General features: G+C 42.3%; 1 protein-coding gene across 1 annotated transcript in view; it reads right to left on the bottom strand.

The window, feature by feature from the left end:
• The window catches only part of CRIM1 (cysteine rich transmembrane BMP regulator 1), a 210,651-nt gene that overhangs the window by 69,511 nt on the left and 115,992 nt on the right, over positions 1-25,148 (bottom strand). The window contains exons 5-7 of the mRNA XM_018055113.1: positions 24,059-24,180; positions 13,530-13,712; positions 10,031-10,228 (exon numbers count right to left, since the gene is read on the bottom strand). Of these exons, the coding sequence (XP_017910602.1) occupies positions 10,031-10,228; positions 13,530-13,712; positions 24,059-24,180 (503 nt within the window). The remainder of the gene's footprint in view (positions 1-10,030; positions 10,229-13,529; positions 13,713-24,058; positions 24,181-25,148) is intronic.

The raw sequence follows: 25,148 nt of genomic DNA, 5'->3' as shown, positions 1-25,148 counted from the left end.
CAAGTTGAAAGAGGGTATGGAAGTCCCAACTCTAAAAGATGTCTTTAATCATCAAATTTTAGTTTCAGTAAGTCAGTGATATGAAACATATCAATATTAAGAGATAATTCAACAAGTACTTTCTTAATAATAGTTGGGGGGGGTAGTTATGTTTCAAATAATAATGGTCTCAGTATCTGTCACAGCAATGTGGAACACCCCTATTGAATTCCTATGGCCTAAAATCTCCCTGGAATCTTTAAAAACTTGGTTCCCAAAAAGCACGAGAGTCATAGTTTTGAAAGATCTAAGTTTGCTGTCTTTTCTTAACATGCAAGGCCTGAGGCTAGCCCCAGCTGACAGTTTATTATCTCTGAATATTTTTTTAGTTTCACTAATAAAATAGACATCCCTGAATTGCTTTAAATGTAAGCTGATTTTCAGGGCAATAGCTTTCCAATGTGGGGCTTCCCTGGCGGCTCAGATGATGGAGAATCTGCCTGAAATGCAGGAGACCCGGGTTCGATCTCTTGGTTGGGACGATCCCCTAGAGAAGGGGATGGCTACCCATTCCAGTATTCTTGCCTGGAGAATTCCATGGACAGAGAAGTCTGGTGGGCTACAGTCCACGGTGTCACAAAGAGTTGGACATGACTGAGCGACTAACATATAACTTTCCAATTAAGGTAAAAGAGAATACTGTTTTGTCTTCCTACAGATATCCAAACTATGGGTGGCAGGACCATAGTGCAAGGTGTGGGCATAGGCGATGGTGGGCACCCAGCACACAAACCAGCATTAAATCTACTCTGCTGGATCCCAAAGCAGACCCAAGGCAGTCTCAAATTATATCACAGATCACAGTTTAATTGCTGTGTTGTGTCAGACTCTTTTGTGACCCTATGGACTGTAGCCCTCCAGGCTCCTCTGTCCATGGGATTCCTCAGGCAAGAATACTGGAGTGGGTTTCCATTTCCCTCTCCAGGGAATCTTTCTGACCCAGGGATCAAACCACATCTCCTGCATTGGCAGGCAGGTTCTTTACCACTAAGCCACCAGGGAAACCCATATCATATATGTATATGTAATTAAAGAGAGAAAACGAAGACCAAGGTAACTTTTAAGTAGAACGAAGGCACTGCAGCCAGGGATGAGGTCCTGAGCACATGTTGTGAGGTCCTGCCTGGCTGGGGAGGTGGCTCACAGACTTATCGCTCAGCAGCCAAGGTGAAAAATCAAACCCAGAGCACTACATGACTCTCAGGGTCCCCCTGTTGGTCTTGGAAGGTTCTTGGGGATTCTTAGTCTTGGTTCATGAGGCTGCAAAGAAAAAGCATTCAGTTTTTTATTTGAATCGAATCTTATTTTTGACTCACAGCAAATGTTAAATTCTGTGGTCTCCAATGGTCTGAACCCCTTAACTGGGCCCTGTTTCAGGCAAGTGTGTTAAATCCAGCTAATCTCTTAGATATGAAAATAAAATTCACTTGATTGGTAAATAGGCATCTTATACATGGCTAGTGAAAATTTGGTCAAACTGCTAATAATTCAAATCAAATTGAAAAATGTATAATGTGCAATGCATTACTATCTTCTCATGTTTCTAATAAATTTCAAAAAAGTACTAATGGTTCCTTATTGCCTATCTCATATCAAACTTGGATCAAACTGATGGCCATGACCCCTCGATCAAGATCTGATGTTGCCAAGCCCCCTGGTAACAGCTGCCCCGGTCTGCACGATGATGGAGGGTGAGCATGTCAGAGTCTCAAATGGAGAGGGACAGGTGGGTGTGAACCAGCTCCCTGTCACCTCGGCAACCACCTGTGACGGGAGATCCATCAACGGGCAAGGGATGCTCTTTGACAGACAGCTTCATTCCTTTCGTCTGCCTTGCTATTTTATAGCAATACTGCAGCAGATATTTTATCCTCAACAATCAGACAGACACAGCAAGTACTTCAATAGGGTCTCTATAAACAGTTCACTGGGTAGCTCACCATCTCTACCCCTCATGCATTAAATGATGGAAATCACTTTGCTCATTTTAAGGTGTTAAGACTATACCATGAGACAGTTTAAAATGCCACAATATATATAGGGAATTAGTATAATAATTTATTTGAAAATAAGTCTGAATGGAGCACTTGCAATCCCACAAAAAGTTGAATATAATAGATCACCATTTAAATATATGCCTCTAGCCCCCAGAAATCATATAAATACTATGTAAGTGGATTGATTCTTTTTTTCAATAAACACACCAGGAATTGTACTTACAAATAAGTGTTATTGCTAAAAATGCTCACTTTTGGGGGTTATATGCTTGTACTAAAATGCTGCTCATGCTAAAATTCTATTTGAAATTCCTCTTCAGAGTTGCTGCCAGAGGAGATTACTATGTCATAGAAGACACAGTGCTTCCATTTCACTGTCACGTTTTGCTTCCTCTGAGCAGTTTTACCCAGCTAGATTACCCAGCCTTTCCATCAGGCTTAGGTATGAATGTCTTTGACTATTTCTAAGGGCCTAATAAAACCTCTGAAGTCAGGGGTTTACAAAGCTAAAGATACTCAAAAGGATGTGTTGCAAGCTGTAACGTCAGTTCCAACAGAGAAGCACCCAAAATACTCTGAATGACTGTACTCCTGCAGTAGCTGTACACTTTCCCCATATATCTATCTTGCAAGGAGAAACACTTCACTTGGATACGTAAACCTTGGTTTGTTTAAAAATGTCACTATGTTTAAAAATAATTTTATTACTTTATGGTTGGACCTTGTATGACTGGAAACAAATAAATGAGCTTCATATCAAAAGTGCTGTCCAGTGCTTTAAATACAGATGTGCTGAGACCAATGTATTCCTTAGGACTGAGGCAAACAGTGGAAGAAGATGAAGATGAGGATGTTACCCTAAGACAGTCTAATCAGCCATGGCTAGTAAAGCAGGATATCTCTCGGAAAGGTGGACAATGTGATCACCAGTTAAAATATTAAATTCTGTTAGGCTGACAAAAGCAGAAAGGAAAGCAGTTTTGCTACTTCTGGTCAATGGCTGTACCAAGAAGAGAAAAGAATCTTTCTTTTTAATGTCCACAAGCCTTTTCTGAAGGGCATGCCTCTTAATAACCTTCATTAACTTCTGTTTGGCCTAAGAGTTGTCTCTTTTCCAAAAAAAGTTTAACACAGTCTCAGTAGAGATTGTGTTTATTTAAGCTTGTTGGAAAAACATTCCTATCATTTCAAGAATGACTAAATATTTTTCATTCACATAGCTGACATTCCAGACTATGTTTTCCTGCCTCTGTTGATTAGATGAAAATTAGCAGGCCCAAGTCTGAACTATTAGATTCGATGATTATCTTAGTAGGAAAATTATGAGACTCCTGGCAATAATGCCCTTTTAGGGATGGGAAGTGAACAGCAGAGGAAGCAGAGAGGAACCAGCCCCTTCCAAGACCATTGCTACAGGGAAATACTTAAGAGCGGGGACTGCTGAAGGCTGGACAATCAGAGACAGAGGTTTCTAATCAAGTGTTTCAGAATCAGCTCTGAACCGTAACATTCTAAAGTTACTTGAAATACCTAAAGCTTTTTTAAATTCCCAGAGAAAAACCAAAATACTATGATATTCACTCATGAACAATTTCGGGTGCTTAGGTTCAAGGCCACCGAGGTTGACACAAGGTCATCTGCTATGCATTTGTTACCCCGCATATGACCTTATTTGGACAAGCCAAAAAACACACTGTGCTATATTTTAATCTCCATTTATGGAACTAGTTTCCAGGACACTTAGAGTTAAAGGATGAAAGAACATGCCTAACAGTCTTTCAGATATTACGACTATTTTATTATTCTTGGCCTGCTAATAATAGCCTAGTATATGGCACTGAAGCAATATCACCCATCAACTGAGTTTTGATCCCTGTTATGTACCAGAACATTAATATCATGGGACCTGTGGCATCTCTGACTGCACAGACTCTGGGGTCAGCCAAACTATGTCTGATTCCTTGCCACAGAAGCAGTAGCTCAATCATTTGAGATACTGTTTGGTGAGGAAGTATTATGGGCAGGGTTGGAAACATTTTTTCTTATTTCAAGGAATTCCCACCCAGATATGTGCCTGGTACAGACTTTTCTGGCAGGCCAGTAGAAACTGCATTTGAAGGGTGGCTTGATTCAAACTATATCATCAGGATTTATAGGGAACAATATAGTACACCCATAAAATTAGGATTGATGATGAGGAAGACAGTCTATTCGACAGTTCAAAAACCTCCAGCTCTATAGAGGAGTCCAGAATGTGATCTATCCAGTGTGCTGATGCTGAAGTGGCTTACTAAATCCACAACAAGGTCAAGAAACGCCTAATGTCCTTGCTTCAAAACTGTCCCAAGTAGGACGAGGATTTCCAAAATAAGGGATTCAAGAGAGCCAGGTAAGCAGGAAGAAAGCCATTGCCTGGTTCCATCCTAAGTCCAAAGAATTAGAAAGAATCTAAAGAGTCTAACAGGCAGGGAATCAATCTTATTCCTCCACTTCAGGAGTTGGTTAAGTCCAGGTTAGCGAAATTACAAGGCCTGCCTGAAACTCAGTTCAGTTTCAGACAATAACTCTGCAAATAACATTCATTTAAAGTTTGCAATGACAGAAAAATCTTTTAAATACTGAGGTAAGTAGAGTAATATGCTGAACACTCACACATCCATTACTCAACCACAGCAATCTATGACTATTTGATTTCCTGAGTGAATCTGGAAACAGATTTTGCTTTTGTTTCAGAGAAACAGAAATAGTAGAAAGGAAAGTACCCATTGTGATTGAAAAGTACCCAACCACAAGCAGGGAATTTATTTACTAGCAACTCAAAGCCTAAGGCTGAACGCTACCAAGTAAACTGTTACCTATGTTGTTTCTAGTTCTTGAAAAGTGAGACTCTTGGCATTGGCTCTGAAATCCCCAGGGTCATGGAAATTGTAAACTCCTCCCAGTAGGAAGACTCTGCACACACCGGGCCTAAGGCACACTCAGGTCACGATGGCCACCAGGGCAGGGTCCAGCCACAGCCCAAGATGAGACAGCAGATGAGATCTGACATCAAGGCTCACCAAGGATGATGAAATCCTTATCTCTTGCATCAGGTGTCACAGCCAAACTGGCCTCACAGTCGTCCACATAGCCTGCATTTTTCTGTTGAGTCATCAGGTCATGTCATTACATCATGCAGCCAAATTCCCCTCCCCAACACCTTATCTTACCTTTAATTATAAAACAAACAGTTTTGTTTTTTTCATAGAAAATGCCACTCTGTCCTTAGGGTCTCTCTAATGTTTATACCTTGCATTTATACCTTGCATTACTGGGAAATAAACAAGCAAATTATTCTCAATACCTAAAAGTGATATTAAAAATCTAGCTGGAAACAAGATAGTGGCCCCTATACATTCTCAAGAGCAGGTCGAAAAGCAGTATGTAAAATGTGACAGTGAGCATTAGCCTTGGAGGGTCTGGAGAAGGCCCACTTGAACTCTGTGATTCTGGACTGCAGGGAATGAACTGAGAGAGGATGAACTGCAGTTTACAAACCAGGCTTGGAAGGCTGTTCCTGGGTGGGAATGGAGAACTAAGTGCTTATCCTGAGGGTGAGTGGCCAATCTGAGCTAACTGGTCAACCCACCTGCAGACATGTGGACCCACTGTGTGCCAAACATACTTCATACAGCACTCTGGTTTCTGTCCTCAGAGCACACTGTCAAACAGAAGCATTTAAACATTACTCTTTGGTCAGCTCACCAGAGATCAGCATCTGGCCTCTTTAACAGAACTGGTTAAGGAAACCCTAGATCAGGGTCTGCTGCCTTACTCCAGTCTTTTCCTCACTCATTCATTCATCATCCATTAATTAACTACTTTTCAGCACCTACTTTACATGCCAGGTGCCATCTTAAGGATTCAAAAGCACATGGTAAAATCCTAGCTCATGGGGGACATAGCCTCTTTCAGGTTACTGGTCAACCCAGAGGATGCAGAGCATTCTGTCTCAGAGGCTGTATTCCAGTGGGGTCCACAGTCAAGGCTCTAGAGATACTGCTCTGCAACATTCAAGCTATAGGCACTTGGGCAAGACATACAACTTTTGAATTTTGGGTTCTGCAATCACAAGTTGGGATGGCAGAACCTGTCAGAGGGAAGCTGTGAGTATCAAATTGGCTGATGCTCTTAAAGCACTGAGGTCTGGCTCACAGTCAGTGTATAAGAGGTACACTAGTAGCTACTCTCATTAAGGGCTACAATAAGACAATGCAAATGGTGCTAGATGCTGAGGAAGACTCAATTCTGCTGCCCTTCTTTTTCATTTTTTGTTTTTAAGACAATATGGACGTATCTCCCACATGGACGGTTAAACTGCAAACTTTACATGCTCTTCTGTGTATTTCCACTCTGGCTTTTTACAAGGGCCAAAAAAATAGAAATAATGTGATTGATGAATAAGAGGAGAAACAGAGAGCCAACAGAACAAAACATAAGAACACAATCAGTTATGGAATGAGATGGCTTATCTGTGTACCTGAACTGGCTGTTGACACTAATTTGCTAAGACTTAATCGTGAGAGTACTTAAGTGCCAATTTAAAAAGCACTCAGGTACTTGTGAATTGAGGTAGCGGTCAAGTTAACAGCATAGTCTTTAAGGGCCCCCAAGTTCACATCCCCAGTCCTCCAAGCACATGTTGTCATTTGGAAGGTATGTATCTCTAATAACAACAGCAGTCACAACAAGGTTTTTTCCTCCCTACAGGACCTCACACACCATATTTGTTGATGCAGTAATTTATTTAGGGAGAATTTAAACCTACAATCCTTGTGTGGGATCTGTTTCATCAAATTTCAGACCCTGACTATGTACCTTGCGATTGCAGCTAATAAGGGCAAGGCCAACCTTGTTATGCAATTGCGCGCCGAGAAATTTATTGCGTATAAATTGAATAAACACCAGTGTTTCTGTTTTCCTCCAAATAATTCTGGCTGATTATTCATTAAACAACACCACCTTGCTTTCTTCTTATTTTGTCTAATCCTTTGGCTCTTCTGAAATCACTTAAAATTCCATTTAAATATGCTACTGAATAACTGCTGAGAAAAATATTTTCAAATAGTTTCAGGGTCTTTCTTGGATCCTAAAAACTAAGCAGTAAGATTTATTTGCCTTGCATAATTTTGTAAGCTTATTATTATCAATAAATACGTTTACTATTATTCACAAACAATAAGCTTTTACAATCATTATCCTAAGCTGTGCACTGTTTTTTGATCCCCATACCAAAAGAAGAGCATCACTGACACAATGGACACGAATTCGAGCAAACTGAGAGGCCGTGGAGGACAGAACCTGGCGGGCTACAGTCCATGGGGTCGCAAAGAGCCGAACACGACTCAGCGACTGAAACAACCACGACTAAAAGAATCTTTCGGTCTTCTGAAAACATCTTAGAATCAGAACGTTACTGAAGACTAAACACAATCTCATATGAAACTCAGCACTTAAGTGACTTTAAGACAAAAACAAGAAACAGAAGGCAAAGTAGTTCTCCAAGAACTAGATAATGGAGACTCCTGAAAGGCCGGGTGAAGGGGCACAAGACAGACAGACGGAACGGAGGCCGCAGCGCCTAACAGCTTGGAATACAGGTGCCAAGTCTGGGGGGATTCGGCCTCGGTGCGAGGTTTGAGAAGCAGATCGAGGCTGAGTCTCAAAGGCGTCCTTCCTCCAAGGCCCTCAGATTCGGGAGATCACATGGAATACACCTGGAGGAGCTGTCAAACTGCAAATGACTTCCTCCCCAGTCAGCTGACTTCCAGGTCTCCAACACAGGGCCACAAGCCAGAGATGGAGACAGATATAAGGGAACCAGAAATAGGGGTATGAGGAGACTGAGATGACCTCTGGGGGCAAGGAAAATAGACACAAATGCAGCTGAATCTGACGGACTTCAGCTGACCCCAGCTCAGCCACATGTTGGCAACTGACCTTGGAAGAATTTACCTAAGTCTCTCCAAAACCTAATTTCCTCATCTCTAAAATGGGATCACAAGCCCTACAGCACAGTGCTGATGTGAGGCTTAACGGAATCAGGTACACATAAAAAGCACTTATCCCACAGCATCTGAATGTAGACATTTCTTTTTTTCCCTGGTTTAATTTAAAACAGCCTAAACAGTTTCTTTGAAGTTTACTAGGAGATGTCCTTTATTTATCTTTGTGTCCAATGTGGTATCTGGATTACGGAAGGTGGTTAGTACATTTTTTGGAATTAATGGCTGGCTCAAACTGTCACTCTTTTCTCAAACAGTGGAAGATAAGATTACAACCTGACTCAAATGTTGCAGAGACCAAACTAACATCTTCTTCCTACCCAAATATCTACATAAGAATAAATTAGTCTTCTCATATATACTTTTTTTTCTTCTATTCACCACCTGCTTCCCTTCTCTGCTCACCAGGATGGAATTGCTAATGACTGCATAAGATGAACGCAAAATGATATGCATTCTTTACTTTTAGAAATGAAGCCCTGTATTTTTTTTTACAAGTTTTTTTTTTTAGTCTTATTTTCAATCTATGATTCAAGACTCCTGAAGTTAAAAGGTTAGTGCTTATTGGATTATATATTTATGCTTTTTAAAATTAAAAAAATTCTTCATTATCATGCATACATATATACTTAAACATTGCAAATCAACAACAGATTGTCCCTAACTCTTAGGAATAGATAGTCCCATTTTAATCTGCACCAGCAAGGCATTCTTCCTTGTAAAGCTGACCGTGCACCATCACACATACTGTTGCGCACTCCATTCTCCAGCACTGAAATGCTTCCTTTAGGGGATGGGAGGAGTATATTGCGAGGGTAGGGGGGTGGTGCGTGATTTCCATAAAACTGGTCATCTGGAAGCTATAAAGTTTTGGAGTGTGGCAGCTGCATTGTAAGTAGAGTAATGGTGAGGGAATTCGTGATGTCAATAGAACCAGAATCCTCCAGTTTAAATTTTTATATGACTTTAAAAGATCTTTAATAACTCCAACCCCTCAGAGGTTAATGAAGCCAGTCAGGCAAACTCTTCAAGACTGAGTTGATTAAAATTGAGGTAGAAGCAAAAGCCTTCTCCATAGAGGACTCAGTCTACTTGACTGAATTTCTGAAAAAACTGGTCATTTCTTTAACAGCTGTTTTTAAAAATTCTAGAAGGATCCATCTTCTACAAGGATTAATTTCCGACCCACTTTAGTTCATTTCACTATGCAAACGTGTTTCTTAGTGATGGACACTCTCTATCAGGTCTATCAGCAATATTCAATCTCTCGTATAAACAGATATGGACTGGGGATTAAGACTGACTTGAATAAATGTGCAAAGAATCTTCCCAGGATGGTGAAAATGGCCGGGCTTAGAGGTTGAGATGGAAAGACGAGTCCAGGATATCTCAGGCGCCTCTTCACTAAAAAGGAAGAGAGGTCATGAATGTAGGTAACCAAGACATAAGTGAAAGCCTGAGAGGAACTGCACAGCCACAGTCGGCGTGATATTAGAAACAACGGACACTCGGAGGGAGGACTCTGGGCAGTGAAAACTGCCTTTGATGGTTCCAGGTCTTTCTTCTAGCTGCCAGGACTCTTGGGCTTACAGAAGCATTACAAATTGAACAAACTATCCTTTGAGGATGGGTCTTATTTCCAATTTCATTTCCCTGTTTTGACCTTTAGATGTTAATTAGGCTTGCGGTGAACTGAATCCAAATGCATATACTCTCTGAGTGTCAAGTATTCAGCTAAGCATTATCTGCAGTAGTAAAATAAAGACCACGCTGCTGTCACTGTAAATCTGCAGCGTCTCCTCCGAAGGATTAGTCTGGGCTGTATCATAAAATCATCTGCAACTAACAGCAGGAAGCAGGCATTACACCTGAGGAAATAAAACACAAGCTAGCACACACTGGTGGAAGTTGATCTGACACGAGACATTCACTAGGATCCTCGAGGTTTACCTTCGCATACGGGGCAGCACTCCCCAGGCACTTTGACAGGGTTCATGCAGCTCTGTCCACAGGCCGTCGCCACGCAGTGGGGCTCCCCATTGATGCACTGGCAGAACGTGCAGTCATCTTCCCGCCACCGGTCCCCGTGGGCGTGGATCTGGCCATTGGCATAGCAGCCAGCGGGATTGTTCAAAGGATACACGGGATCTAAATTAAAATGTGAGTTCAAGTAAGACCGAGGGCATTCTACATGTTATTTCTGCCTGCACCTAGAGATTTTTTTTTTCCCCAGGTTCTCCTCATCAGCAGTTCTTTTCTAGCTGCGCTCAGCAGAAGCTCAGGACTGCAGGAGGTGTCTCTAGGGGGACAGGCAAAGGCAGCCATCACGTAGAATTTATGTTCACCCATCCTAACATGGCTCACAAGGCAGGGGACCTGAGGCATGCAAGCCAGTGTGCAGGTGTTACTGTTTCATAAAGGTGCAAAACTTCACGGATAGAGCTGTGGGGTGGTAATCAGAGAAAACAAAAAATGCAGATCCATTTTAGGTTCTGCGGATGCCTTCTGAGTTGTCAATTTACAAGTTTATTATACCTCAATTTCAGCTCCCTGTAAAGTAGAAAGAAGAACGCCCCATCTAACTTACAGTGAGCCTGCTATTTCTAGAGCTAACTGGAGTCTATCTCATGGAGCCTGGAGGTCCCTGAGATAACAGCGAGGCGTAGGCAGGCCCCTGAGGACAGGGAAGAAAGACCTTGTCTAAACCATATAGGACACTCCTTTGCCCTGGAGGGAATGCCATGGACCTACACAGCTTTTTCTCCACCTGAGCTGAGCGGTCAAGCAGCAACTGAGGCTGTGGGACATAGTTAACCAAGGCTACTGTGAAAGAGTTTTCTGAGGTTGTTGATAAGCACATAAATACAAAACCCCCAAATATCCTTACATATCAAAGTAATTAGATAAGTCACTCAACGTTCTTTTTTCAGACACATAAAATCTGGCCTCAAGAGAAGCAAGTGCTTCTGTGCTGGGAAGAAAGTCCAGGCAGTTGTGAGTTTGGTTCCCTTTCTTTTGAAGAGGAAGAAAGTTTAGCTACAAGAAGAGTCAGAAGCCCAGAACTGAAGGCCGTGCAGTCACAGCTTCAGAAAGGCAGTCTGTCCGCCACTGAAGCAGCCAAGAAACCTGAGTTAGATAAGACTTCATAAAATTTATTTATAAAAAAAAATATTACACTGCATACTTCATTTCTACTTTGAGACTGGATCTGAATTCCAGGAAGTGAGACATAACTGGACACATGGCCAGACAACTCGTTATAATTATTACACAGAGGTTCACATCTATGCTTTTATACCACCAAGTGTCACCAATTTCAGGGACTATTATACCCTGGAGGTAGTGAGGGGACAAATCAATTGGGAAGGTTAAAAGATGGGGAAACAGTGGAAACAGTGTCAGACTTTATTTTTTTGGGCTCCAAAATCACTGCAGATGGTGACTGCAGCCATGAAATTAAAAGACACTTACTCCTTGGAAGAAAAGTTATGACCAACCTAGATAGCATATTCAAAAGCAGAGATATTACTTTGCCGACTAATGTCATCTAGTGAAGGCTATGGTTTTTCCTGTGGTCATGTATGGATGTGAGAGTTGGACTGTGAAGAAGGCTGAGCGCCGAAGAATTGATGCTTTTGAACTGTGGTGTTGGAGAAGACTCTTGAGAGTCCCTTGGACTGCAAGGAGATCCAACCAGTCCACTCTAAAGGAGATCAGCCCTGGGATTTCTTTGGAAGGAATGATGCTAAAGCTGAAACTCCAGTACTTTGGCTGCCTCATGCGAAGAGTTGACTCATTGGAAAAGACTCTGATGCTGGGAGGGATTGCGGGCAGGAGGAGAAGGGGACGACAGAGGATGAGATGGCTGGATGGCATCATGGACTCGATGGACGTGAATCTGAGTGAACTCCGGGAGTTGGTGATGGACAGGGAGGCCTGGCGTGCTGCGATTCATGGGGTTGCGAAGAGTCGGACACGACTGAGCGACTGAACTGAACTGAACTGAAAAGCTTGATGTGACTTTCTTAAATCCCCTATGACACCTAAAAAGTGAACCACCTTTCTCCTATGTTAGCAAAAATAACTTTTACCAGGTGAGTGGGCCTCCCTGTTAGGAATGTAGAATTGTTCGCTGTTAGGAATGTACAATAGTTTGTATAATCTAAGCAATTTCAGATCTTCAGATTCGGTGGTAAATAAAGCTCAGATACTGAAAAGAAATGGGATTCCGAAAACAGAGCAAGTTATAGGACACGACATGAAATTCTGTCCTCTCATTTCACGTGCGGAGGTTAAGGGTGGCATGAGCATCAGACATGAGGTGGACATGCCTGACTCTGGACTAGAAGTCCGTGGCCCAGGCAGAGAAGAGATGCTCACAAGTCCCTCCTTTCTGGGGAAACTGTAGTGTGGTTGGACCAGAGACACAGTTGGGCACTGTTCCTGGCTTTACCGGAAACTCAAGAGAGAAGTGACTACTTTTCTGACTCTCCTTATCCTTAAAATGTGTGGGATGTAGCATGTGATACTCAGTTATCATTCTGAAATGTCTGTTATTTCTGGAGGGCAGAGACAGGAGGGTCGAGCCTATTGGAGGAACATGGACCTATTATTTCTTGGAGGGAAAAGGGGAATAAAAAAAATAAAAAAGCAGACCCTGGGGATCCTTCTGCCCAGGGCTACGCTGGACACTTGTCTGGGCCTTGACCGGGTGCCACAGCACGGCCCCACTCTCACCAGCACACATTTGCAAAGGCCAAGGAGCCCTGCTCTCACCTGGAGGGGCACGGGTACCAGAAAGGAGGCAGGGTCGGGTCCTCTCCGAGCGGACTGGTTGGGCCTGTCAGTCACTAGGGCTGTCCCGTCCTCCTGTCCCCACCCACTCTGGGGGGAGCAGAGCGGGTGGAATTCTACTGTCAGGATGAAGGGAAAGTCCCAGGACTTGCCAAGAAACTGCTGGAACTGCAGAGGAGGAACAGAGAGTGCCTCCGGGAGACCTTGTGTTGACCTGTGGAAACACGACCGCTGTCTACACCCAGGGGATAATTTCCCGCAGGGAAGTGTTTCCACATCGTCTACCTGGCATTACCTGAAAGGTAAAAGGTAAAACATGTGAAAAAAGTGGGGAATTCTTTTCTATTTTTGAGTGAGACCGAATTACGTCAGTTTTGACGTTAACACTTTAAACCATGTCTATGCTCTGTTGTTCAGTCGCTCAGTCATGTCTGACTCTGACACCACGGACTGTAGCCCACCAGGCTCCTCTGTCCACGGAATTCTCCAGGCAAGAATACTGGAGTGGGTTGCCATGCCCTCCTCCAGGGGATCTTCCCAGCCCAGGGACTGAACCCATGTCTCCTGGGTCTCCTGTATTGGTAGGCAGAGTCTTTGCCACTGAGCCAGCTGGGAAGCCTGTTCTTACTGGTCCCTAACTGGCAGCTTTCCTTACCTTCACACACAGGGCAGCACTCCCCCTCGGGCATGTAGTATCTCTCACAGCTCAGCTCACCACACTGGGCAGTGAAGCAGATGGAAACACCCCCTTGGCATCGGCAGAATCGACAGTTGTCCATTCGAAACATGTCTCCATCACTGTACTCCATGTTGTTGAACACGCAGGCTGGCTTTGTTTCTAGAGGAGTTAAACAAAGCATATTCAAAGTCATTTCTGAGTGGTGTCCTTCCATGTTTTTCAAACAGCCTCTAGAAAATACTGCACAAGGTTAAAATTTAATGGAACTTTATTAAACTCAATATAATTTTTTACAACAGAAGCAATAAAGCTATGCAAAGTACAATAAAATAAAATACATCATTATTCTCATTATAACAAGGAATCAAAATTCCCCTTAGTAAAATCTATACTGGCTTCTCCTTACCCCAAATAAAAGTAATTATTTGACCATGAAACTGACATTTCTGATATGTGCTTTAAAAACATTTAGTTTTGTTAAACAAAATGTGTGTTTTGCTAACTCACTGTCTATCTCAAGTAAACGATCTTGAATCCACATTATGTTTTGTTCTGCCTCAAGAAATTTATTTAGGCCTCTTAGGTTATGTTTCTGTTTCTCCAGTGTTTTCTCTGAAATTCTTTTTTCTATTTAGTTAATAATCTATAATTATAATATTGCTTGGCCTTTAAAAAACACTTCCTACATACATTACTTCACTTCATCCCCAAAACAAAGGTCTGATGTAGAAATACTTATCCTGAGTATAGAAGTGAGGAAATCCTAGGTAATTTGTGCAAAGTTATACATTTAGCAAATGATAGGAGAAGGAAATGGCAACCCACTCCAGTATTCTTGCCTGGAGAATCCCAAGGGCAGAGGAGCCTAGTGGGCTGATGTCTATGGGATTGCACAGAGTCGGACACGACTGAAGCGACTTAGCAGCAGCAGCAGCAGAAGCCAAAACCGTAGCTCTTCAACTAAAACCTTGTACTCCTCCCACTGTGTTTCAAGACTATGTTTTCTGATAAGGACTCAAAACCCTGCATTTAGAATGATAATGATATCAATGATTTAAACTTTTTCTCTGCATGAAAATACTCTCCCCTAAATCCACTTCCTTAACTCTAATTTTGGCTGACTTAAAAGAACTCCCTCCAGATAAAGACATCAGAAGAAAAGGAAAACTACAGATCTATAGCTTTTATAAATATAAACATAAAAATACTCAAAAAAGTACTACCAGACTGAATCCAGCAGCATATAAAAAATATCATATACCAAGTGAGATTTATCCCAAGAATGCAAGGTTGGTTTAACATCCAAAAATCAATTAATGTAATTAATTGACTATAATGTAATGCAATGTCTATAGAATAAAGGACAAGACCATAGGATCATCTCAACAGACACAGAGAAAACATCTGACAGAATTCAACACCCTTTCATGATAAAAAACATTCAACAACTTAGCAGTAGAGGTGTTAAACAGCAACTTGATAAACAGCATCTATGATGTTAGCACATCATACTTAACAGTGAAAGCTGAATGCTTTTCCCCTTAGCTCAGGATTAAGACAATGATGTCCACTCTAACCACTTTGATTCAACTTTGTACTGGAGGCTCCAGTCAGGGTAATTAGGCAACAAATTGACATAAAAAGCACCCATATTAGAAAGCAGGAAAACTCTTAATTGCCAACAACACGATTTTGAATTTAAAAAGAAGAAATCTACTAAAAAACTATTAGAACAAAAAGTTTAGCAAGATTTCAGGGTAAAACTGCAACTCCAATAAATTGTATATCTACACACTAGCAATAAATGACTTGAAAATAAAGTTAAAAAATTCCATTCACAGTAGCATCAAAAAGAATAAAATATTTAATAATAAGTCTAAACATAAAGTACAAAACTTGTACTCTGAACACTAAAAAACATTGTTCAAAGAAGATATAGAAGCCCTAAGGAGATGAAAATATATTCCATGTTCATGGACTGAAAGATAATACTGGCAGGATGAAAACATTCCCCAATTGGTTTACATATTCATTCAATCTCTATCAAAATTCTAGTTTTTTCTTTTGTAAAAACTGACAAGTGAATCCTAAAATCAGTAAGAAATTCAAGGAACCCAGAATTGCCAAGACAAACTTGAAAAGGAGAACAAAGCTAGAGGACTCGCACTTTCTGATTTTAAGACACACTACAATGACACAGCATCAAGACAATGTAGTGCTTGACATCAGGATAAATACACAGTTCAATGGAACTGATTAAGAGTTTAGAAATAGACGCTCATATTTAGTGACCTTTAACAAGAGTGCAATCTGACATTTGACATATGCAAGAACTTGTATCCAGAGAGAACAATGAAAATAACCCAACTGAAAAAGGAGCAAATATTTGAACAGAAATTTATCCAAATAAGATACAGAAATGACCAATAAGCACTGAAAAGATGCTTAACATCATTACTTACTAAGGGAATACAAATCAAAGCCACAATTCATATCCTAGGATGGCTAAGATGAAAAAGATATAGATAATAACAAATGCTGATGAGGATGAGAAGTGGAAACTCTCATACATCTTGGCGATTGCAGTTGTCTTAAAAAAACTGTTTGGCAGTTCCTCAAAATATGAAACAGAATTACCCGAGGATCCAGCACTTCTACTCTTGGATGCACATCCAGGAGAAATGGAAACATCTACCCACATAAAACCTTGTACACAAATGTTTACAGCAATGTTATTCACAGTAGCCAAAAAACAGAAAAGTCTAAACATCAACCAACTGACATACGAGACACAAAATGGGGCATACCCACTAATGGAATATTGCTTGGCCATAAAAAGGAATGAAGTTCTGATATATACTACAATATAAACGATCCTGGGAAACATTACGCTAAGCAAAAGAAGCCAGTCAAAATATACCAGATATTATATAGGATTGTACTTATGTGAAAGGCCCATGACAGGCACATCTACAGAGACAGAAAGTAGATTAGTGGTTTCTGAGCGCCGAAAAATTGATGCTTTTGAACTGTGGTGTTGGAGAAGACTCTTGAGAGCCCCTTGGACTGCAAGAAGATCCAACCAGTCCATCCTAAAGGATATCAGTCCTGGGTGTTCTTTGGAAGGAATGATGCTAAAGCTGAAACTCCAGTACTTTGGCTGCCTCATGCGAAGAGTTGACTCACTGGAAAAGACTCTAATGCTGGGAGTGATTGGGGGCAGGAGGAGAAGGGGATGACAGAGGATGAGATGGCTGGATGGCGTCACTGACTCGATGGACGTGAATCTCGGAGTTGGTGATGGACAGGAAGGCCTGGCGTACTGCGATTCATGGGGTCGCAAAGAGTCGGACACAACTGAGCAACTGAACTGAGTGCTGGAAAGTCTGGGGGACATAGGGGGTGACTTAAAGAGCTTGGGAATTCTGGGGGAATTGATGACAATGTTCTAAAATTGTGATGACAATCACGCAACTCTGTGAATACATTAAAAATCATGGAATTGTGCAACTTCACTCAGTGAATTGCATGGTATGTGTCTCTGTAAAGCTGGGAAAATAAAAGTAATTCCAAGGTTAAAAAAAAAAGTTCTCTTGAGCTAATGCAACTATTTAACAAGGTAGGAAAAACTGGATTATGACATACATAAGCCATGGGCTTCTCTGTCATCATTTCTCCATATGTTACCTTGCATGTTCGAAATACGTGAGATTTCCACTGCATTTTGCGTATATTTACATTTGTTTTGTACTTAGACAAACTAGTGTTTTCTAATTTGACTTTATAACAATGGTGTTGAGAATAGAGAACAAGTATTAACATCTACTTCTTCAATGAGGAAAATGAAATTTAAAGCGATGAGGAAGCTTGCCTAAAGTCACATCATTAGTGTGAGATGATCTGTGTGCATGTATTTTCACAAAGGCAGTAAATGTGCGTGTCTGAACCTCTTCCCTAGTACTGGCTGGATATACTATTTTTTTCCCCCCCAGAAAACTTATGTCAGAAAGAATCATCTTATTACAGCTCAGAAGTCTATATGCTTTTACCTAACACACTAAACTGAGCTGGGATTGGAAGGAACTGGGCAGTTAAACCCCAAGTTCGAAAGTGCAGGAAATGAAGCACTTTTCGCCAATCAAATCTGCATGCTGTGGAAGGAGGCAAAATACTGCCTTCTATCAAAATGCTGAGCTTCCGTTCAAATTGAAGAAGAACATTTTTTAAGAAACCAATCAGTATTAATTACCTATCTGCCTTCATCAACCACAACGACCATCTGGGTGAAGCCACAAATCTTGGTGCGAGATTTGAAGAAGTGAGGAGGAAAGGTTGTGGTTATGAACAAAGTGGCTCCAGATGAACTCGCTTTTATGGCGGGTTGTGCAGAAGCTTGAGTAGGAGGAGACGAGACTGACAAGGCGGCTAGGGCAGCTACGGTTCACTAGCATAGGCAGAGAGCATGGGAGTGGAACTGAGAGAGATGGTGAGTCCCGGAAAACACAGCCTTGAAAACACAATTGATTCTTTAGGATTAAAAAAACAAAACAAACCCCCCCATGATATAATGAAATCCCTGTTTGATGCTGAGACAAATTTAGAGAAGCTCTTCAGAAAAGTGCACGATAAAAATGGCTGGCAGTATTCTTTGAGGAGCAATGACCAATTACTTCTTCACCTGCTGGGGACAGAGATGAATATCAGAACCATAGGCAGGGTACCACTACCTCTGTAAGAGGACATTTTCTGCGGATGGAGAGAAGAATAATATTACAAATGGAATAACTTACTATGCAATTTGTACTTCTCAATGCATAAAAGTGCATATGCACTGAGATGCACAAAATGTCTTTTTAAAGATTTCTGCATGTTTTTTGTGTCTTCCCAATTAAATTTTATGTTTCTCAGTTCTGGAATCTTCTCTTCGCTCTTTAATACATTCCAGAACTCCTGAAAAAGAATTTTACAGTATAGATTGCTAGTAAGTTCTATTGCCTGGCCAAATCATGCTGATTGGCAGATGGTGATAGATACATAATTTTAGCAAAGGAAAAGACTAAAATGTAGAACTTCACATCAAATGTGAAAATGGAGGGGAAAAGTCCAAATAAGTATTACTTCTGTTGCTTTTTCTCTTTAATATCTCAGTGAAAAATGGCTGATGTCTTGCCTCTGGTCTCCTTTTTCTGGGGGTGAGTGGTACAGGAACAAAGTGGGCAGACTTAAGTTAAAAAAAAAACAGAGATAACTGCATGACAAACGAGAAATGTCTGAAAATTTCTCCATAAACCAACAACAAACTGATGGAATCACAAAGGCAGGGTAGATGAGCTTCTAGATACGTGAAGGAAGAAACCACGTTTTCTGTGTGGGGGAAGCCGGGCGTGTGTGCTGGAGCATACTGGATAGAGGATACTTCAGGATAAGAGAAGGGGAACAGTGCTTACAAAATAGGGCTGCAGAACAGTGTGTCACTCTTATGCAAAATTAGCTTGGTAAGGCCCACAGAACACAATGGATGCTCAATAAATGCATACTGCACGGAATATTCCTTTCAAAGTGCCATATCCTCTCCATTACTGTAGGAGACCTTGCATCCCTAGAGACATTATTGAGCATCACTGCTATGCAATGGGTTCTCAACAGACGTTTCCATACTAACTTTTTTATTAACAAACCGAAGGTCTGAGTCTGTTCTTTTCTTAAAGATTTACCTATGTATTTATTTTGGCTGTGGTGTGTCTGCACTGCTGTGCACTGGCTTTCTCTAGTTGCAGCAAGTGGGGGTTCCTCTCTAATTGCAGCGGTCAGGCTCCTCACTGCGGTGGCTTCTCTAGCTGCGGAGCAAAGGCTCTGGGCGCTCGGGCTTTAGTAGGTGTGGCTCCTGGCTCTAGAGCACAGGCTCAGTAGCTGTGGCACACAGGCTTAGTGGCTCCGAGGCATGTGGAATCTTCCTGGAGCAGGGTTTGAATCCATGTCCCCTGTATCAGCAGGCAGATTCTTAGCCACTGGACCACAAGGGAAACCCAAGGTTTGAGTTTTCTAGGCCCAAATTTTACACAAGGAGAAGCTGACTTTGGGTCTGGCTCTTCTGTGACTGATTGATTTTACATGTTAGTGTCTGATGCTGGAAGAGTCAGTGGCTACAACACTCAAATGGCTATGACACTCAAACCATGGTGTTCCAGTTTGGATTTCTGTGCATTTTTGTATGTTGGAGACCTGATCATATCTAAGCAACCAAATGATCGCTTCCATACTCTGAGCATGGATGACTGCCCTATTCAAACTCAAATGCCTCTAGAAACGAGTGAACTGGGCCAGTGTAAGCCAGTAAGATGTACTATTACCAAATGGAAGAGGACACACGTCCATCTAAAGTAGAGGCTGTCACTCAACCCCCAGTGACGGATGAAAAAACATGTTTTTGGGCCAGAGCAGACACATAACCATTTCCCGAAGAAGATGTGGGATTATTCAACACTGTTGTGGAGGTCATCCTTCCAGGTGATGATACTGATGTCTCACAAGTTCACACAAAAGGAGCACAAGCTCACCACCTGCTCATTTGGTCTCTCTAAACAACAGGGTTCTCATTCAGCTACTACCGTGCTGGTCCTCCTCTCAGCCCTCAGTTACAGACTGCCACCATCTGATGGGCAACTCAGCCATCCTCCCCTCCATACAAAACCAAACCCAACAGAAAAGAGGAGTAACATTTATGGAGAATGTTCTTTCCGTCCATTCATCTAGGCCAATGTTTTCAAAACTCGGGAGTTCTTGAATTCTCTCTATTTAATCTTCTGTTTTCACTGTAATGCTTATCTTAAAAAAAAAAAAAATAATGTAAGCATATGGATCACCTGGATGGCAGCTAGGGAACTGAGTGCTGGCAGGTAAGCTCCGTTTCTTCACATGGGGTTAGACAGCAGCCCACTGTCTTCTGAATTGGGGTTCCCAGATCTATACCAATACCTTCCTACGGGCAGAGGGGGGAACAGTGGTGGTGGGGGCTAAGGGGTTGGGCAGCATTCTCAAAATCAAGAAACAGATCTTCAGGCATTCAGGTTCCAGATGGGTGTTCAACTCACCCCTGAAAACTGTCTTCATGGAGGTGTATTTTAATGGAGGTGTATTTTAATATTTTGCTTCTACTTTTTATTGGGAAAAGCAGCCAGAGGAAACTGGGAGTAAAGCAACTGAAGACACAATTTACTGCGTCATCCAGTGCTCTCTTTTCAAAAGTTTCCACACAAGGAGAATGCTGCCCTGTCTGGCAGGTTTCTTGTCTCTAAAAATAAGAATTGTGGGTCCGATTCTATCTCCCTTTCCACTTTGCTGGCCAGGACGCCGGGGGCCTAACCTGACATTTAACTCCAGCAATTACATAGACAGATGCTATGGCCTGCACACCTGCGGGCATTTCCTTTTCGCTTTTCAACTTTTACATACAACTCTACAGTCTGACTCTCTTTTCTCATTAATATTTTACTACTATTTTATTGTGTCTGCTCTTAGTGTAAAATTGCCTCAAATCCTTTGTGGATCTTTGTGGATAAGTAAGGCTTTATTTATATACATATAAGGCTTTAAAAATATGCATACATAAAATAGACCCCTGCTCTTCTGGGCAATGATACTGAATTTTTGACAGGTAATACCTTCTATGTGTGTATGTATGCCAAAAAAGTGAAATACAGACTTTGAGACAGAATTCCATAAATACTATCCTATGGAATTTTAAATCTTCAGAGTATTGTAGCTTCTAGTCTCACCTACAATTAATGACTAATGCAGTAACAGATAAGCTATAGCAGGACAAGAAGTAAAGCAAAGATCACCCAACTAACTTATGGTGGCAAGAAAGAGGCAAACACCAGAAATCCTGTTACTGCTTTGTTGTCTCAACATTTTCTCACAGTAGAAGGCCTGCTCCTGAAGTCTGCTGCTGCTGCTGCTAAGTCACTTCAGTCGTGTTCAACTCTGTGCAACCCCATAGACGGCAGCCCACCAGGCTCCTCCATCCCTGGGATTCTCCAGGCAAGAACTCTGGAGTGGGTTGCCATTTCCTTCTCCAATGCATGAAAGTGAAAAGTGAAAGTGAAGTCGCTCAGTCGTGTCTGACTCTTAGCGACCCTATGGACTGCAGTTCCTGAAGTCAGGGCTCTATAAATGGGAGCAGACCCTGGAGATTTATCCAAGGCCACTGAGGTCAACCAGTCCATCCTAAAGGAGATCAATCCTGGGTGTTCACTGGAAGGACTGATGCTGAGGCTGAAACTCCAATACTTTTGCCACCTCATGCGAAGAGCTGACTCACTGGAAAAGACCCTGATGCTGGGAGGGACTGGGGCCAGGAGGAGAAGGGGACAACAGAGGATGAGATGGCTGGATGGCATCACTGACTCGATGGACGTGAGTCTGAGTGAACTCTGGGAGTTGGTGATGGACAGGGAGGCCTGGCGTGCTGCGATTCATGGCGTCGCAAAGAGTCGGACACGACTGAGAGACTGAAATGAACTGAACTGAATTGAACTGAGGTCAAATAGGGGCAGTAATCAGCTGCCCAAACTGCATCACATTGGGGTGAGATGTAAAGTGAATGTCCTGATGAGAAGGCCTGACACTTGGGTTTCTACAATTAAGAAGCAAAGAAAGAAGAAAGATACTCCACTTTCTCACCCAGTGGATACAACAGCAAGTTGTATTACTAGAGGTGTTATTTCCAGGGTATAAGAGACTACAGATTAACGTGTGGGGCAGTAAAAGATAGTGGATTCTCACAAAGTAACTCCTCTATGGGCTGACAATTAACAGCCACTCTAGAGGGAACTAAGACGATATGAATCAGATCACTTGCTTGCTCAACCAGCCACGCATCAGAACCCAGGTGCCCCGCGAGAAACAGGCGATGTGTTCATGTCACAGACACAAGGATAGGTTCCCTGTTTTCTGGCAGTTCAGATTCTAGGGTGTGAGAGAAACACGGAGAGGGGTGAGTACTAGGAGGAAGCACATCTGAGATGCTGGGAGCCCAGGACAAAGACCAACTATTTCGGTCCCAATGGTACGAATGAAATATTCACAGAATATCACTTGCAGTCAATTCGTTTCAGCAGGAAGTATCAGAGGCTTGGCCATTTGCTGGTGGTGAAGACATTACTACCAGCTGGATGATAAAGCAGGTGGGGAGAAGCACCGAGAAGAGTTTATGTGCGTGGAGCCTGCCCTGTACCTCCCCCGTGTGCTTGAAGTCAAGAAGCAACGTCCTGCCGTGTCCAGGACAGTGAACGGGAAGGAGGCACACAGAATCACAGAGGCTGTTTGCTCCTGAAGCACCATTTCTAGTGCCTCACACACAAAACCTGACTTCACTTACTGTCATTCTCTCCATTTGACAGATGTGGCAACTGAGGCCATACAGCTGCCAAGTGGAGGAACTGATTTTCAAACTGGAGCCATTCAGTTCCAGTCTGTGTTCCCTTTTAACCACAAAGTCATACCACCAGTGCTTCTTGAAAGTGGGAAAAAAACCAAAACATGTAGCCTCTGGCCTAAAAACTATAGGACTCAGTGAAACAAGCCTGGACTTTTCATACAACCCTTTCTTGTGGGGGAGGGGCAGCTTGGGAGAAGGGCAGAAAATCTCCTGAACCCTGATTTCTTACAGGCAGCAGTTAACATGGACGCTTCTATCTGTATAATTTTGTTGTATTTGTCCACATTCAAAGTCATTTTCCTTGTGTGTCTACGTACTGACTAAATAATGCTTTCTAAAAATCACTGACAGTTCACTTGCTTGAGTTTATTCTTTGCTTTTCCGAAAATTCTGATGGAGGAGCATGATTTAGGCTCTCCTCCCTTCTAGCATCTAAATTCAATAAACACCAGGTCGTCACACACCAAACCCTCTGCGGAAAGGTGAGGGAGAGAGGTGGATTTTTTGTGAAGGAATCCTGGGGCTGAAGAGTGGCTTTTTTGGCCCACAAGTTTCCGGCTTTAATGAGGACAATACTACTGACTAGCGGCTGGCCAGAAGTGTTTCCTCTAAGCAGAAAAAGGATGAACCAGAGGAACACGGTCCTTTCTCTTTTCAAACTGTGGTCACTCCGTGGCCTAATGCCACAGCGTGGCCTTAGTTACACAGACTACCTCCAGGAGTAGTGGGATGGGGTCTTCCGACTGGAAGAACACAGCCACATTTTCTGTGGTCCTTTTCCTGCAATCCTAGAATTTCTCAACTACTGACACACGGCAGAAGGTGACGGCCACCTGTAGTCTGCGATGACCTTTTCAAAAATGCCTTCTCTACAAGATGGAATGAGGCTCCCCTTCCTAGCTTTCCCTACTGCATGGTGGGGTCTTGAGCAGCTATCCTGAGTTTCATCAACTCCCTGAGCGTGTTGTCTGCCTTTTAAAAAGACAGAAGCGGCTAGATTGAACCCTCCCTCCTCCTCCTCCTGCACAAATGTATGCTCGCTGAGAACAAGAGAAACCCCACGTACCATTAACACATTCAAAGACATCACAGCACTTTCCAGGTGTCCCATCTCCACGAGAGACTATGCGGGGAGTGGATCCCACCTCACACACGGGGAAACCACATAAGCCAGAGAGACACTCGCATCTGAAACCAGAGAAAAGGGAAGGAAAACCCCGTGAATAAACAACAACACAGAAGTTGGGAGACCACAAACAAAGTGGCCGGCACACTCTTCACCCCTCTCCATGACACTGTCCTGTGTATCTGGTGTCACCGGGGGAACGGGGAGTGGGTCCTAACATAATCGGCATTCCAAATAACTAAGGCTCATCTCCTTAGTATACGCCCAGAAATTTAACATTAACCATTTGGACAGAAAAATTCCTAAAATGCATTACTTCATTTCTTACTTAACCAGACTGGTATTGAGCATAACAGACACTTTCTTGATGACATACATTATCCTGTCTCTCCAGACATCAGTGATGCTTGGATGGGCTGACACAGAACGGTGCTCCTGCATTTTCTAATGATTCTATGATGCTGCTTTGCTGCTGTTGACCTTTAGGTGTTTCTCAGCAATGTTTCTGACTCGATTCTTTCAACTAATAGGTCATTAGTTTTTCAGCTTTTTTTTTTTTTTAAATCAGTGTGATTGTGCCTAGTAGCACCCTCCTCTGGAGCTATATTAATTTATAATTATATAAAAAAATATAGATTATGATTAAAGACCAAGGAGCTTTTTACAAATAAAGGGTATAAGCTGTAGCAAATGGATTTTGTGACAGCTATCTGGATGCTGAGAGTTTTAGTGTTTTAGGTTTTCTAAGCTGCATGTGTACATTCTTCTGAATGCAAACTACCTCTGTTGGCTCTCGCCCTTAACTTCAATTCTCCTGCAAAACTTGCTTGACTGCAGGAAAATAAGAGGCAGGTTTAAAAAAAAAAAAAGAGAAGAGAAAAAGATGTTGTCAACTGCCCGATGCTGATGTGTCAGAATGAAATCGGAGGCAGGAAATGAGAAGCCCAGTGCAGCAGGGCGTCAGGATGTAAATGTAACACAAGGAAGGAGCAGCCAGGCTCTGCCCGGGACTCCCCTGGCAATGGAAGTG

Source organism: Capra hircus, chromosome 11 (genome assembly GCF_001704415.2).
Source record: "Capra hircus breed San Clemente chromosome 11, ASM170441v1, whole genome shotgun sequence".
NCBI lineage: Eukaryota > Metazoa > Chordata > Mammalia > Artiodactyla > Bovidae > Capra > Capra hircus.
The sequence above is the reverse complement of the archived record's forward strand: the minus strand, read 5'-3'. Positions and strand labels throughout refer to the sequence as shown.